General features: G+C 38.3%; 1 protein-coding gene across 1 annotated transcript in view; it reads left to right on the top strand.

Annotated features, from left to right (window-relative positions):
- Positions 1 to 293: 293 nt before the first annotated feature.
- The window catches only part of ZSWIM2 (zinc finger SWIM-type containing 2), a 42,094-nt gene continuing 25,765 nt past the window's right edge, over positions 294 to 16,622 (top strand). Inside the window, 7 exon segments of the mRNA XM_066346499.1 lie at positions 294 to 435; positions 5,740 to 6,069; positions 6,072 to 6,118; positions 9,640 to 9,653; positions 9,655 to 9,682; positions 9,684 to 9,715; positions 11,522 to 11,562. Coding sequence (XP_066202596.1) covers positions 294 to 435; positions 5,740 to 6,069; positions 6,072 to 6,118; positions 9,640 to 9,653; positions 9,655 to 9,682; positions 9,684 to 9,715; positions 11,522 to 11,562 — 634 coding nt within the window.

The following is a 16,622-nucleotide window of genomic DNA, read 5'->3' as shown; positions in this document are numbered from 1 at the left end:
TTGCTTTCCTGTGACTGGTCAAAAGTGCACCATGACTTTACAAACACACTGTATTATTTTGATAAACTCTTCAAGGGAAAGCAGCACTGACATTATCTACTCAATCAGGTATCTTAAACTAAAGGTTCTAGTCACATTCATAGTGGCTTGACAGATCACAAGAGAGAGAAAAAAAAACAGTAAATTATAAGTTTAGTCTGATTTAATAATTAAAATATTTTTAGATCTATGGCCAAAGAAATATTTCACTGGACAGAGTTGTACAGGAAAAACAAACTTTACTCAAGATCGAGATGACTACAATCAGAAAGAGAGATTCACCTCAGCTTACCAGGACAAAAGGTGGGAGTGTTGAAGCCGGCAGAGCACTAGTGGCGAAGTACTGGAGGACAATGTGTTTAGACCATCTGTGTTTGCTAACTGGTGATTATCAAAGTTAGACTTCACATAGGATCCACACTGCCACAAAGACTGGGAGACAGGAAAAATATCTTATTTGATGATTCCATTTCAATGAGATGACTCCCAGGTTCCAGAAAAAGACATTACTAGGTTGCAAAACTGGCAAGAGACTGAGAGAAAATTTACATCTCAGAGAGGCAGAGAAATAATTTACAACTGAAAGGTTTCTAAAGTAAATGGTCTAAGAAAAGGGAGGGCAGGAACATAAAGTGAGGAAGAAACTTGTCTAAGATATAGTCAAGCTGAGAAGAATGTTAAGGCTTCCTTGGTCACCATTAAGGATTTGCTTGTAGTTGCTTCCAGTTGTAACATCAACTGAGTTCAGCATCCTCAAGCATCGTGCCTTTCTTTTGTGCCCATTCTCTAGAGGTAAACACAAACTCCTATATTCATTTGGATGTCATGAATCCTAGGAAGAAGAGCCTTACACCCAGTTCATTTACCTGTTTGTCTTCCAATGGCACCAATGCATATTGCTTACCATGCTACGCAGGGTTGAGGCACTAAGCCAGAAGCTGAAGTTTCCTAATAACATATGCCTCCCTAACACTACTCCAGAAGTAAGCATACTTCCCCCACACACTCGCCCCAGGTGTTCTCAGACTTCTCAAACCTGTTTCAATCCTTCCCTCCATATGCTCCTACCCTCACCCCAACACACACCTACACCCATTTGAGATTGGCAGCTGATTTGTTCCACTGACTTCTGTTACTCTTCTTTCTACCTCCTCAGGGCAACCTCTTCCACACAATTCCAAGGTCTAATACTCTAGGCCTAGCTTTTTATATCTTAAGATGGGGCAATGGTAACTCATTAATTCCTGTCTTTTATGACCAAATTGTATTGCTAAATGGGCTAAAACATAATTCATGAAATTCAAAGTTTATCAATGACTTATTTCTAGCACTAACCACTTTTCCTCTTCCCTAGGGTAATATGCTCCAAAATGTAACTTGGAGGGAAACACTGCAAATTTAAGGGAGAATTAAATTCCCTAACTTAACATTTGCAAAATATTATCCTTGTCACACATTCTTAAGAAATAAAACAAACATATGGGATAGTCACCTGTCTTTAAAAGCATTTCTCAAGTCTTAACCGACATATACAAAAACAAATATCTTACAGCTAGACTGAAGTTCTGTCTAGCAATCTGTGCTTTCTCTTTTTAATTTTCATGAAAACATGAATATTGCTACTTTTATCATTCCCCAAAAGGGAATATTTTTTTGTCTTTGGATTTTATTATTATTATTATTATTATTATTATTATTAATTTTAATGGGGTGGCATTGATAAATCAGGGTACATATGTTCAGAGAAAACATCTCCAGGTTATTTTGACATTTGATTATGTTGCATACCCATCACCCAAAGTCAAATTGTCTTCCATCACCTTCTGTCTAGTTTTCTTTGTGCCCCTCCCCCCATAACCACCACCCTCTTGTCCATGTCTCTGGGTCTCATTTTTATGTCCCACCTATGTATGAAATCCTATAGTTCTTTGTTTTTTCTGATTTACTTATTTTATTCAGTATAAAGTTATCAAGGTCCATCCATGTTGTTGTAATTGATCTGATGTCATCATTTCTTATGGCTGAGTAGTATTCCATAGTATATACAGTGTGTCCGTAAAGTCATGAGGCACTTTTGACCAGTCACAGGAAAGCAACAAAAGATGATAGAAATGTGAAATCTGCACCAAATAAAAGGAAAACCCTCCCAGTTTCTGTAGGATGATGTGGCAGCATGTGTGCATGCGCAGACCATGACGTAACACCGTGTATACAGCGGAGCATCCCACGGCCATGCCAGTCGAGATGTGGACGGTACAGAGGAAAGTTCAGTGTGCTCTGTAGCTTGCTAAATTTGAATCCGTGACCAAAGTGCAACGTGAATATCGGCATGTTTATAACGAAGTGCCACCACATAGGAATAACATTACTCGATGGGATAAGCAGTTGAAGGAAACCAGCAGTTTGGTGGAGAAACCCCGTTCTGGTAGGCTATCAGTCAGTGACGAGTCTGTAGAGGCTATACGGGATAGCTACTAAGGAGCCCTAAAGAATCTGTGTGTGAGCCCACATCAAACTGCACTGAATAGGTATGAAACTAGGAGAGTTTTCCTTTTATTTGGTGAAGATTTCACATTTCTATCATCTTTTGTTGCTTTCCTGTGACCGGTCAAAATTGTACCATGACTTTACGGACACACTGTATGTACCAAAGCTTTTTAATCCACTTGTCCACTGACGGACACTTGGGCCATTTCCAGATCTTCGCTATTGTGAACAATGCTGACCTAAACAAGAGGGTGCATTTCTCTTTTTGAAACAGTGCTATGGTGTTCTTGGGCCAAAATATAATTTATAAACCTGTATTCAGTTTACATAATGACTATTGTGTCTTAAACATGTAACCTTTCTGAAATGGTGTTAATCACACATGGAGTATCATTACCTAATTATAAGTAAAACAACAGTTTTACCAATTATTTACTAGTTTTTGTTTTTTAAAGCTGTTTTCAAGGTAATTTTAAAATAACTATATATTACATATAATATCTATGGAGATAAAGAATATATATGGAGATACATATGAGACTAGAAAGCCCAGCAGTCATACGAAATGACCGCTGTTCTAGATATTATAAATTGTAATTAAAATGATTTGTGCAAAGGTGTCTGCTAATTCAAACTGAATTACCCAGGGCAGGCGGCAAGGACGCCCCTTTGCTTACTGCCCCACGGGGTTTCCCCCTTCTACTTGCTTAATTGCTTAAAGTAGAGTGCAATGAAGGAAACCACTGGCGGTACATTTCTTAAGAGCCACCACTAGCTCAATAAATAAAGGTGATTTAAATAATAAAATGTTAATTCACATGTCAAAGATCTCTTTGTACACAACATTTCTTGTGTAGATCTTTACAATGTTTCCGTACTTGCAACATTGAGAAAATCCTTTCTTGCCACGGTCAAATCGATTCATTTCTAACTTGAAGTTTAAGGACTGACAGTGTTCACATTTAATATTCATGTCACCAGAGGAATGCTCAAAAATTAAAGTTTCTCCATTTGAAACTGTTTTAATCCTTTTTGCGTTTCGGTCAGCATTACTCTGTCGTTTTTTTTGCATTTCTCTGCTGCCTTTGTTCAAGGGACTCATTTTGTCGAGACAGGCTTTTTTGTCTTGCATCTGAGGCAAGCCTTGTTTCTCTATGCTCATCAGTCTCATTTTGCCGAGAAAGATGCATTTGCTCTGCGACTGAAGCAAGCCTTGTATTTCTCTGCTCAGTGGTTTCTTTTTGACGAGAAAGCCATTTTTGTGCAGCTTTAGCTCCTTTTCTCTCTTCTTCAGTGCTGTATTTTCTAGGAGGCATTCTTAAAAGAAATTACGTTAAGACATAGTTTTTATGTAAAACAGATGATTGCCAATGCAAACAAATGTTCACCTTCCCCCTGACCTGCTCAATTTGCGTTCAGCCATGGCAACTTCACCCCATTGGCTAGTACAGTTACGCAAGCAACCAATAAGCTATCGGTGACAAGCAGACACTTAAGCCGCATATAATAAAGATGTATATTCTCCATACATATATATGGAGAGAGAACGGGAGAGGAAGGGAATGGTGGTTGAATAGTGGCTTCATTCTGAAACCTTACTCTCCCTGTTATATAGAAAGTGTAGATCAGGGGTCCCCAAACTTTTTACACAAGGGGCCAGTTCATTGTCCCTCAGACTGTTGGAGGGCCGGACTATAAAAAAAACTATGAACAAATCCCTATGCACACTGCACATATCCTATTTTAAAGTAAAAAAAACAAAACGGGAACAAATGCAATATTTAAAATAAAGAACAAGTAAATTTATATCAACAAACTGACCAGTATTTCAATGGGAACTATGCTCCTCTCACTGCCCACCAATGAAAGAGGTTCCCCTTCCAGAAGTGCGGCGGGGGCCGGATAAATGGCCTCAGGGGGGCGCATGCGGCCCTCGGGCCGTAGTTTGAGGACCCCTAGTGTAGACTGTCAGTAATTTATTTTGAATTTTTTATAAGTATTAATAAACTAAGTGAATTTAATTTATAATTTCTTTTGGTTTCACCTGACCAGGTGGTGGCGCAGTAGCGCATCAGACTGGGATGCGGAGGACCCAGGTTCGAGACTCTGAGGTCGCCAGTTTGAGCGCAGGTTCATCTGGTTTGAGCAAAGCTCACCAGCTTGGACCCAAGGTCGCTGGCTCAAGCAAGGGGTTACTGGGTCTGCTGTAGCCCCACGGTCAAGGCACATATGAGAAAGCAATCAATGAACAACTAAGGTGTGGCAATGAAAAACTAATGATTGATGCTTCTCATCTCTCTCCGTTCCTGTCTGTCTATCCCTATCTATCCCTCTCTCTTACTCTCTCTCTGTCTCTGAAAAAAAAAAAACAAAAAAAAAAACCTTAGACCTAGGATTGGGTGGTGTTTATTTGTATATCTCATGTGGAAGCTATCATTTTCACCATCTTCTTTCATTTCATGGCCTTTGGCCATTTTCTCTTCTCCTAGTCTTGACATAATCTACTATAGTTGTGGCTTTCTCCCATGACAAAATGGGACAAATATCCCCCATCTTTATGTTACCAGCTAGCTATTTCCAGATAATTTCTTAGCAAGATTCCAATAACATGGATTCTTCACTTGACTCATCCTTTATTACCGCTCTCCCCTAGAAAACAGTAACAAAGCTCAAAGAAATTTTGAAGTATTGGGACAAAGTTGTATACCTTGAAAATCTTATTCTTTAAATAGGGATTTGTAAATTTAGACAGCATACAGTCAATGGACCTCCCTCCCCAAAACCCATCCTTACCCAAACATTGGCAATTTAGAGACCATCACCACCACCACTCCCTGCGAACACACACGCGCATGCGTGCGCACATACACCCTGATTTTAAGGATCTTGCTTCCTTGGTTAGTTTCCTATCCTCATCTTCAATCTTCCCCAGGGACTGGCTCAGATTATGCACATAGTGAGCAAGCAGGAGATGTTTGTGGAATACTGTTGGATGTCAGCAGTCAGGGCGTGCTGATAAATATAATTAAAAAACAGGATAATTTTAGCATCCAGAGCCCAAACTGTAACCCGGTTGAGCTACAGTCCCAACACAATTCAAGAGCCCTGCCTGCGAGGCACCAGCAGAAGGAACGCAAAGGACTTGACAGCTCTGTCCGCAGCCGGCCGTCAGCTTTTAAATCAGCCAGTTTGTTTGCTGGAAACCCGCTTCAGTCAAGAGCAGAGCTTCAGGAAAGGGCGCGGGCGGCTGCGAACTGCCTCGTCCACAGCCACCGGCCCCAGCTCGGCAGAAGGCACGCCGGGACACCGCGCATCTCAACCACCCTCACCGAGAGGACCGCCCACAGCCGCCGGGCTCGCGGTTGTCAAGGACAGCAGTGGACAGCTGCGAGGGCCTCGCCCCGCCGCCACCCCTCGCACCAGCGGGGACGCTTGGCTCAGTCTCTAAAGCCCCGGAAAGTTGCAGGAGCTTGAGCGACCGTCTCCGCAGACAAGAGCACCTGGCGCTGACCGGCAGCATCTACCTCGTGGTAGAGACTGGCCCCACGGATTCCTGCTGAGGGACGAGGAGCCAGAAAACAGGGATTTCCTAGTAACTACCCGGGCCCGCCGCCCCCGCCGCCAGGTCCCCCAGGCCCACCCCGTGTCCAGCCGCTGTGCAAGCCCTGCGGCTGCTCCCAGCGGCTGGTCCCAGACTCAAAGCATGTGCATACTGCAGAGGGAAGTAGTGTTTGTTAGAAAAGTTTCCTTATTGGAAGTGGGACTACAAATTGCATACAGGTCTTGTAAAATGATGGCCCTTAGCTCTCTCGGTTTGAAAAAGTGCGGCATTTCATATACCTACATGGTTGCGTTACATACACTCTGGGATCCAGGAACCACCATGGTGGCCATGCACATGCAGGTTTGCATTGGATTCGGACAGTCCGTAAAGAAACAAGGGAGCCAAAAGCTGATGGGCCATAATCTTTAATCCTAGCTTGCACCTGGCGGGCAAGTAAAAACACACACTGGGCTCCAAAACCCACTCACATTCAGTGCTCACAAAGCTACTGACTTATCCGAGTTTCCTAGAATCAAAGGTTTCTACCTCACCAGCCTTATTCACCTCTGTTCCCCATCTCCTTCCTTCTCCCTGCACAAACTGCACAAACTGGCTTCTCACTCAACACTCGCCATCTTGGCTGCTTCTCCTGGCCTCCTCCATGTGGCCTCTCTCTGCTCTCCTCTCTGCTCTCTCCTCTCTAATGCTAATAATCCCAGGAACCAGGAGAGCAAGCTCCCGTTCTGGCCCCATTTTATAGTGTAGAAATAAAAACCTTTAATCCAATATACAAAATAGGGAAGTCTCTAATACAAAGTCACTTATCTGAGGCATGATGGGATTGCACCACCCCATATCAAAAAATTGGGAAAGGCTTAGTCCTAAAACCAAGCCCCAGGCTACAAGGATCCTGCCTGCCCACAGCCCACCCCCAACACATTAATATCACCTGGGCGACAGGCTTCCATTGTGGGCAGCACCATCTTTAACAAAGTGAGCATAATATATTTTATCTGCCCAACAGTTCCCCATCTCCTTCCTTCTTTCTGCACAAACTCTGCACAAACTGGCTTCTCACTCAGCACTCCACCATCTTGGCTGTTGCTCTTGGCTTCCTCTACTTGGCCTTCTCTGCTCCCTTTTCTAATGCTAATCTCAGGAACCAGAGCAAGCTCCCAGTCTGCCCCACTTTATAGTGCAGAAATCAAAACCTTTAATCCAATATACAAAATAGGGAAGTCTCTAATACAAAGTCACTTATCTGAGGCATGATGGGATTGTACCACCCCACATCAAAAAGGGTATGAAAGGCTTAGTCCTAAAACCAAGCCCCAGGCTACAAGGATTCTGCCTGCCCACAGCCCGCCCCCAACACACATTAATATCACCTGGGCGATGGGCTTCCACGTGGGTAGAGCCATCTTTAACAAAGTGAGCATAATATATTTTATCTGCCCAACACCTGGTCAAGTCACATATGGGAGTTGATGCTTCCTGCTCCTCCCCTCCCCCCTTCTCTCTCTCTCTCTTTCCTCTCTAAAATGAATGAACTTTTTTAAAAAAACAGAAAAGATAATCAGTTTTTCTTTGGTCTCTCTGAAGTGCTATAACTTATTTATTTATTTATTTTAGATTTTTAAAATTTATTTATTTAGAGAGGGGAAAGAGAAAGAAACAGAAGGGGGAGGAACAGGAAGCATCAACTCCCATATGTGTCTTGACCAGGCAAGCCCAGGGTTTTGAACTGGTGACCTCAGCATTCCAGGTTGACACTTCATGCACTGTGCCACCACAGGTCAGGCTGATAAGCCCCCCTCTCTTTTTTTTTAAGTGTTTAAATGGTGGTACCTTGGAAGAATCTTTAAAAATAAGTTCTTTTTAATTTTGCTGGAAGACCCAGATTTTTAAAAATATTTGCATATTCTACTCTTACAACTCAAAAATTAGCCACCTCACTGTCTCCTTGTAGTTGACTTGGAAAATTTTAATTCAGTGTTAAGAATTTTAAGTACTGAATACAGAATACTAACCTGTGCTTATTTAAGACATCTTTTTATCACTTTGCTGCTTACAACACTGCATTAAATAAATATTATTAGCCAAAATAGACTTGGTGAATAAAATTAGTCTCCTTGAATAAAATTAAATAAGGTAAACTCACCAATTTAAGTACACAAAACAAAAATCCATAATCTAAAAAAGGTCTTTAACTTCACTGGAATGTAGAAAGAATTCCCTTTCTTTCTTTCTTTTTTTTTTTTTTTAGCTTTTAAAATTAGATTTCTGTTCACTTGCCTGAGTGTAGGTCATTTAAAATCTCAATTGATAATACAAATTGATGACCAAGGCGCAGAATATGAAAGTAAAAAATCAGACTGATGTCAAGAATTAAGATGTCCCTGTATCCTGACCAGGCGGTGGTGCAGTGGATAGAGTGTCAGATTGGGATGCGGAAGAACCCAGGTTTGAGACCCCAAGGTCGCCAGCTTGAGTGCGGGCTCAACTGATTTGAGCAAAGCTCACCAGCTTGGACCCAAGGTCGCTGGCTAGAGCAAGGGGTTACGCCTTCTGCTGAAGGCCCGCAGTCAAGGCACATATGAGAAAGCAATCAATGAACAACTAAGGTGTCACAACAAAAAACCGATGATTGATGCTTCTCATCTCTCTCCATTCCTGTCTATCCCTCTCTCTGTCTCTGTAAAAAAATAAAAATAAATAAAAAGATGTCCCTGTAGGTGATATTAAACCTTTAAGAATCACCTAAACTAAGTTACCTCTTGAAATTTCATTTAATCGAATTTTTTTTTTTTTTTTTTTTTTTTTTACAGAGACAGAGAGTGAGTCAGAGAGAGGGATAGATAGGGACAGACAGGAATGGAGAGAGATGAGAAGCATCAATCATTAGTTTTTCATTGTGCGTTGCAACACCTTAGTTGTTCATTGATTGTCCTCTCAAATGTGCCTTAACCGCGGGCCTTCAGCAGACCAAGTAACCCCTTGCTGGAGCCAGCAATTTTGGGTTCAAGCTGGTGGGCTTTTGCTCAAACCAGATGAGCCCGCGCTTAAGCTGGCCACCTCGGGGTCTCAAACCTGGGCCCTCTACATCCCAGTCTGATGTTCTATCCCAGGGGTCCCCAAACTTTTTACATAGGGGGCCAGTTCTCTGTCCCTCAGACAATTGGAGGGCCAGAGTATAAAAAAAACTATGAACAAATCCCTATGCACACTGCGCATATCTTATTTTTAAGTAAAAAAACAAAACGGGAACAAATACAATATTTAAAATAAAGAACAAGTAAATTTAAATCAACAAACTGACCAGTATTTCAATGGGAACTATACTCCTCTCACTGACCACCAATGAAACAGGTGCCCCTTCCAGAAGTGCGGTGGGGGCCGGATAAATGGCCTCAGGGGGCCGCATGTGGCCCACGGGCTGTAGTTTGGGGACCCCTGCTCTATCCACTGCACCACCACCTGGTCAGGCTCAAACTATTTATTAATTTAGCTTTACTCTAACTCTAAAAATTAACTGGTTTTTTTTTAAAGTACGTGTTTTTCTTTTAAAGATTTTTCTAGGAAATCCATGTTTGTAACTGTTATACATTTAAGAAAAAAAGGGGAACTTTGTAGGCATATATGCTGGTGACATTGTAATGAAAATCTTCCACAAAGGAATATCTTGGTATATTACATGTTTTGCCTTTTTCCTGGTTTGAATACGGCAAGATTAAATAAATTTGGTGTTGGGAAAAGATAAAGGTAAAATGATTATAGTTCATCAATATACTTCAGGATATTTTTGCATTCTGAAAATTAAGATTTAGGTTGAAAAGCACCACATGTTTTTGAATGTTAATGTTTTTAATAAAAAAATCATTATGTACAAATATGAAATATAATTTATAAGACAGGAAAAAAACTCCCTAATTCACATAATTGATAACTATATGGTTTATTATATATTTTTAATTCATTTTCTTCTCAATAAACATTTGACTGTGAGCCTGTCAAGAAAGAAGTAGGACTTAACTGAAGATTACTTCTATCAAATCTGAAAATTTTCCTTTAGCATCAGAATCTATAAGAGAATTCCAGATATGAAAAATATAATATTTTTTGTTTAGTTGAACTCAGTTCATTTTGTTTACCTGCTATACTTATATGAACAAATTATTATATTATTATAGAAAATATTTCATTGATTTTTTTTTTTTTTTACAGAGATAGAGAAAGGGGGATTGACAGGGACAAACAGACAGGAATGGAGAGATGAGAAGCATCAATCATTAGTTTTTCGTTGCACATTGCGACACCTTAGTTGCTCATTGATTGCTTTCTCATATGTGCCTTGACCGCGGGCCTTCAGCAGACTGAGTAACCCCTTGCTCAAGCCAGTGACCTTGGGTCCAAACTGGTGAGCTTTTGCTCAAACCAGATGAGCCCACACTCAAGCTGGCGACCTCAGGGTCTCGAACCTGGGTCCTGTGCATCCCAGTCCGACGCTCTATCCACTATGCCACCACCTGGTCAGGCTCACTGATTTTTGAAAGGAAAAAATCATGCAATAAATTAAGAAAATACTGTATATCTCATATTTCTAGTGCTTTTGTTTACAGGTTAAAAAACAGTATATCTATTCTTTCTAATACTTTTATTTACCAAATTTTTTGTTTTGATCAGTTGTTATTGAACATCTAGTGACAAGTAATTTGCTCTACTTAGCATAAAACTATAAAATATGGTCCTTTCAAAACTTCTGATTTGGTTTTATTATCATACTTAAAATAAGGATTTTTTTTTTTTTGCATTTTTATTTAATGCTAGCTTCCTCAGGGCAAGGACATTCTGTTATGTATGAAAAGTGACTCATTTTTTACTATATATTAATTATAAACTAGATGGGAATATAATCCAAGTATTTAATATACTAAAGAATACTAATGTATTTAATAATAACAATATATATTACCCACTTTTAAAAGTAGCCATATTGCATTTTAATTGGTGATGCTTGAAAAGATTTTTTTCTGTCATACATTATAATGGTATACGTAAGAAAACAGTCATTTAATAATCTATCCAGAAAATTATTTCATTTCTAAGAGTACGAAATGTCTGGGAAAGTAAAAAAAAGTGCAATTAATACCTAAATTCCCTCACTAACCTCTCTCTGTAAAGGACTTTATGTCATGGAAAAGCACTCTGGCAAATCTTTGTACTGTAAATACCTTTTGTTTCCATTTATCATATTTTGTTTTCACATGTTTATTTTAAAACATGGATTTAACTACTATTATAATAGAAAACTGATGAGAGTTTTAAGTTTATTCCTATATAATTAGCAATATAAATCCTATAATACCATTCATATTCTAAAATTAAAATGAAATAATATTTTTTGACATTATGGCAGAAATAAATGTTTTGTTTTATACTTGTGAATATTAGGGTCTTGTTGAAAAAATTCAAGCTTCCGAGGTATCATGAATGTAAGTTGTATGTGTCTTTATTTTACTAATTTTAAGTTAACAAATTTGTTCATTTGTATTTAGACATATTCTAAATGTAAAGTTATTTTTATAGACATTCTGACGACTAACTATACCCCAGTTTGTTACATTTAAAACAGTTGGAACATTTTCCTTCCTATTTAATAAAAATTTAAAATGTAACTTTAAATGTCACTTTTCAAATTCAAAGTCACTTAATGAAAAGAAAATGGTAAAATAATGGCCAGTCATTCAGTAGAAAATATTCCTCTCAGGTGTTCTAAGAAAGATTCATAGTACAAGGGGTCATCGGTTTACAACACAGTTCTGTTCCTATGACAGTGACATCACCCGAAATTTTGTCGCAAGTTGAAACATACCCTAACTTAAGTCACTTACCTATTCTAACACCATTGTAAAATCACAATCTAGGACATAAAAACACAACTAAGCCACAGAAAAAGGAAAAGGACATAAATATACTGTACTGAACACCATACTGCATATTTTTCTACCACATGCAACCAAACTAGTTCACCCATATAGTCCATAAGTACGACACTAATGGCATAAGCCAAAACACATCTCAATTTTGTAAAGTTTTCATGGGAGAGAGTGTCATAAACTCAAACGTTGTATGTTGAGACCATCGTAACCCAAGGACCCCCTGTAGTTTATTTATTTAAATTATGGGGGAAATATCATTTAATTTTTTTTTTTAATTTAGTGAGAGGAAGGGAGGCAGAGACAGACTCCCACATGTGCCCTGACTGAGGTCCATCCAGCAAGCTTTCTAGGGGGTGATACTCTGCTCATCTGGGGCATTGCTCTATTGCTTGGCAACCGAGCCTTTCTTAGAGCCTGAGGCAGATGCCATGGAGCCATCCTCAGCGCCAGGGGACAACTCACTCCAATCAAGCCATGGCAGCAGGAGGAGAAAGAGAGAGAGAGAAGCAAGAGGAGGAGGGGTGCAGAAGCAGATGGTGCTTCTCCTGTGTGCCCTGACTGGAATTGAACCAGGGACATCCACACACTGGGCCAACGCTCTACCACTGAGCCAACCAGCCAGGGGCCATATAATTTTTAAATCCCTGAAGTTGACATTTGATATGACACATAATTTCATTCAGAAATGTTTACTGATAGAAGTTTTTAAACAAAATATATACATATTTTTAGAGATAAATATAGTTTTTTGGAAAGCTATAACAAACACTTTATTCATTTACTTTTAGCAATTTCATAAATACCAGAAGAGAAATTGATCAGTTTGTGATGAAATTTAGAAAAAAGTTTTTTTCCATAAAACAACCTTATAAATTTTTCCCTTTGGCTCATTACTCTAAACTTCCTTCACTGTTCTGAAAAGATACTGAGTTCTTCCAGATTTTTGGTTAGATGGGCAGTTTCCAAACTAACTGGATTCTCCAAGTTGGTAGTTCCTACACAGGGTTTTCTGGTCACTGGATTTATGATTTGTCCAACTTTAGAAATGATACCCGCCAGCTTATGTTTCACATTTTTCATTTGTGGCGCCTCCAGACTTGAAGTCCTAATGCATAACCCCTACAATCATTTTTATGTCAGTACTTAAATTGAATCTGCAGTCAGGCATACAGTTGTGAGATTTTAAATTCTAGAGTCCTCAAATAAAAAAAATTTTTAATACAGATCATTTAAATTTATATATTTTATAATAAAGATGCTGTCATTATAAAAGTATTCCCTGCAATCAATGAGTTATTTGACCTATACTAGACCCATCTAAGAATTGTAAAAGCACTTTAAAATTTATTAATATATGTTCATAATATTCAGAAAGCATTAAGTGATAATTAGTTGTTTTGGGGGGGGGTTAGTTCAGAGAGTAGCAGTTTTATTTAGGCAAGTTTATCATTGCAGCTATTTAAAAGTTATACTGGATAACAGTATTAGTGTTTTGCAGGGATTTTATTTTTTTAATTTTTTTAACTTGAATTTGTATTGAATTTATGGGGGTGATGTGGGTTAGTGAACTATAGGTTTAAGGTGTACCATTCTATAACACCTGTGTGTTGTACTGTGTGCTCACCACCTCAAGGCAAGTCTCCTTTCATCACCACTTACCCCTCTTTTTCCCTCTCCTACCTCCCCCACTCTCTTTCCTTCTTGCAATCACCACACTGTTGTCTGTGTCTACGACTTTGTATTTTTTTGCTTAATCCTTTTACCTTTTTCACCCAGTCTATTTCATGTATCCATGCCTCTGTTTTTATTTTGTTAGTTTATTTTGTTCATTATTAGATTATGGAATCTAAAGAAATATAAGTGAAATCACATGGTATTTGTCTTTCTCTGACTGGTTTATTTAACTTCGCATAATACTCTCCAGGTCCATTTATGCTGTCGCAAATGGTAAGATTTCCTTCTTTTTTATGGCTGAGTAATATTTCAAATGTACCACAGCTTTTTTAACCCACTCATCTACTGATGGGCACTTGGGCTGCTTCCAAATCTTGTCTATTGTAAATAATGCTGCAGTGAACATAGGGGTGCATATATGTTTTCAAATTAGTATTTTGGGTTTCCTTTGATATATTACCATATGTGAAATTGCTGGGTCATGAGGCAGTTTCATTTTTAATTTTTTGAGGTAACTCCATACTTCTTTTCACAGTGGCTGTACCAATCTTCACTCCTACCAACAGTATACAAGAGTTCCCTTTTCTCCACATCCCCACTTGTTAATTTACTAACTTTGTTAATTTATTGATGATAGTCATTCTGATAGATGTGAGATGATATCTCATTGGGGTTTTAATTTGCATTTCTCTGATGATTAGTAACATTGACCATCTTTTCTTATGTCATTGGCCATATATATGTCCTTTTTGGAAAAATGTCTATTCACTTCCTTTGTTCATTTTTTAAATTGGATTCTTTGTCTTCCTGGTATTGAGATATGCCAGTTTTTTATTAATTTTTATGTTAATTCCTTATCAGATGTATCATTGGTGAATATGTTCTATTCAGTGGATTGTCTTTTCATTTTGTTGATGGTTTCCTTTGCTCTATGAAAACTTTTTAGTTTGATGTAGTCCTATCTGATTATATATATATATTGTTTGTTTGTTTCTCTTGCTCAAGGGAATACATCAGAAAAAATACTGATGCAAAAGAGGTCCAAGATTTTACTGCCTATGTTTTCTTCTAGGGTTTTTATGGTTTCAAGTCTAACATTTAAATCTTTAATCTATTTTGAATTTATTCTTATGTACTTTGTAAGAAGGTGGTCTCATTTCATTATTTGCATGTTTCTGTCTAACTTATTGAACAGAGTATATTTACCCCATTGTATATTCTTGCCTCCTTTGTCAAATATTAATTGACCTTAAAGGCATGAGTTTATTTCTGGGATGTCCATTCTGATCCATTGATTGATATGTCTGTTTTTATGCAAGTACCATGCTATTTTACTTACTATGGCCTTGTAGTATAGTTAGGTATCAGGTTGCATAATACTTCCAACTTTGTTCTTCTTAAGTTTGCTATGGCTATTTGGAGCACTATGGTTTCATATCAGTTTTTGGATTATTCTAGTTCTGTGAAATATGCCATTGGTATCTTGATATGAACTGCATTGCATGTATAGATTTTTTGGCTGATGTGAACATTTTAATGATGTTATTCTTCCTATTCATGCAAATGTACTGTGTTCCTTCCACTTATTTGTATTTTCTACAGTTTCTTTTGTACTCTTCTTTCACTCTACATATTTTCTTAGAAATGTCTTCTATTTTTTATGTCTCCAGCTGTTATCCTTTATAACCAGTGATTTCCATATCTTATCAACAGTCTTCTGGGCAGCTCAATGTAGAGGTCCCAAAGGCATTTTAAATGCCAGAGTTCCCTCAGATGTTCTTCCCTTTTTAATTCCCTATCTTACATATTGGCTTTCATTTTCCTTTAGTCTGCAAAGCTAGAAACCTTGGGGTCCTCCTTAATTTTTCACCTTACATCTTCTTCTCTAATATATTTAGTGCTTCTCTCATGAATAAATCCTGTTTATGTTGACATCCTAGCTACTTCTCAATAGTGTTTTTATCTCTCCATTCAAAACCTCACCATAGTTTAGCCTTCATCAGCTGTAAGTACTATTCATTGTGGCCTCTTTGTTTCAGCACCTTCACTTTGCTGCTTCCTCCTTCACATCGTAGACAAATGTTCTTTCTGAAATTTCACTTACTCTTTACTTCATCCTCTCTCCCACTCCCCTCATATTTAATGATTAGGTTGTATGATGTCATACATATTTTTTTCTCTGTTTCTCCATTTTATCCACTTGAAGTTGAAGGTTGGTATTTATTTTGAATTAATTAAATTTTCTCCAAATTGCTACTCAGTTATCTCAATAACAGTTATTGAATAGGCTTTTTTCATAATGCTTGTTTCATATTGGCTATTTTTTAATGAGTTCTGTTATTTATTGTTTTTGTAACATGTGATATCTGATAAGGCTAGCTGCCTTGCTCTTCTCCATGAAAGAATATTCTTTCATAGTCTCATACATTAACTTTTTAAAAGTAATTTCAGAAGAGCTTGTTTCTCCCTTTTATTCTTCAATTCATGCTACACCATGAGGAACAGTTTATGTCCAGCTTCTCTTATGAACTTTTCTGTTTCAGTATTTATTCTGACTTAACAGAATCTTTGTTCTCAAAAGCACAAGCTTTTGTTCTTCCCTTTTCTCCCCATTTTTATGGAGCAGATATTGCTATGTCTTTGTGACAAATAGCCCTCAACCCCCAAAGTAATAGTTAATTAAAGTATGATATCCTTCTACATTCCACCTGCCACCCCACCTCAGACAAGGAACAGAAATTTCTGTTTGAAATGTGCCTGACCTGTGGTGGTGCAGTGGATCAGCATTGACCTGGAATGCTGAGGTCGCCAGTTCGAAACCCTGCACTTGTCTGTTCAAGGCACAGATGGGAGTTGATGCTTCCTGTCCTTCCCCTGTTGTTTCTCTCTCTCTCTCCTCTCTAAAATGAATTTTAAAAATGTATATAAAAAAGAAATGT

The sequence above is a fragment of the Saccopteryx leptura genome, chromosome 7, assembly GCF_036850995.1.
Source record: "Saccopteryx leptura isolate mSacLep1 chromosome 7, mSacLep1_pri_phased_curated, whole genome shotgun sequence".
In the NCBI taxonomy this organism is placed as follows: Eukaryota; Metazoa; Chordata; class Mammalia; order Chiroptera; family Emballonuridae; genus Saccopteryx; species Saccopteryx leptura.
This window is presented reverse-complemented; position numbering and strand designations above follow the sequence as displayed.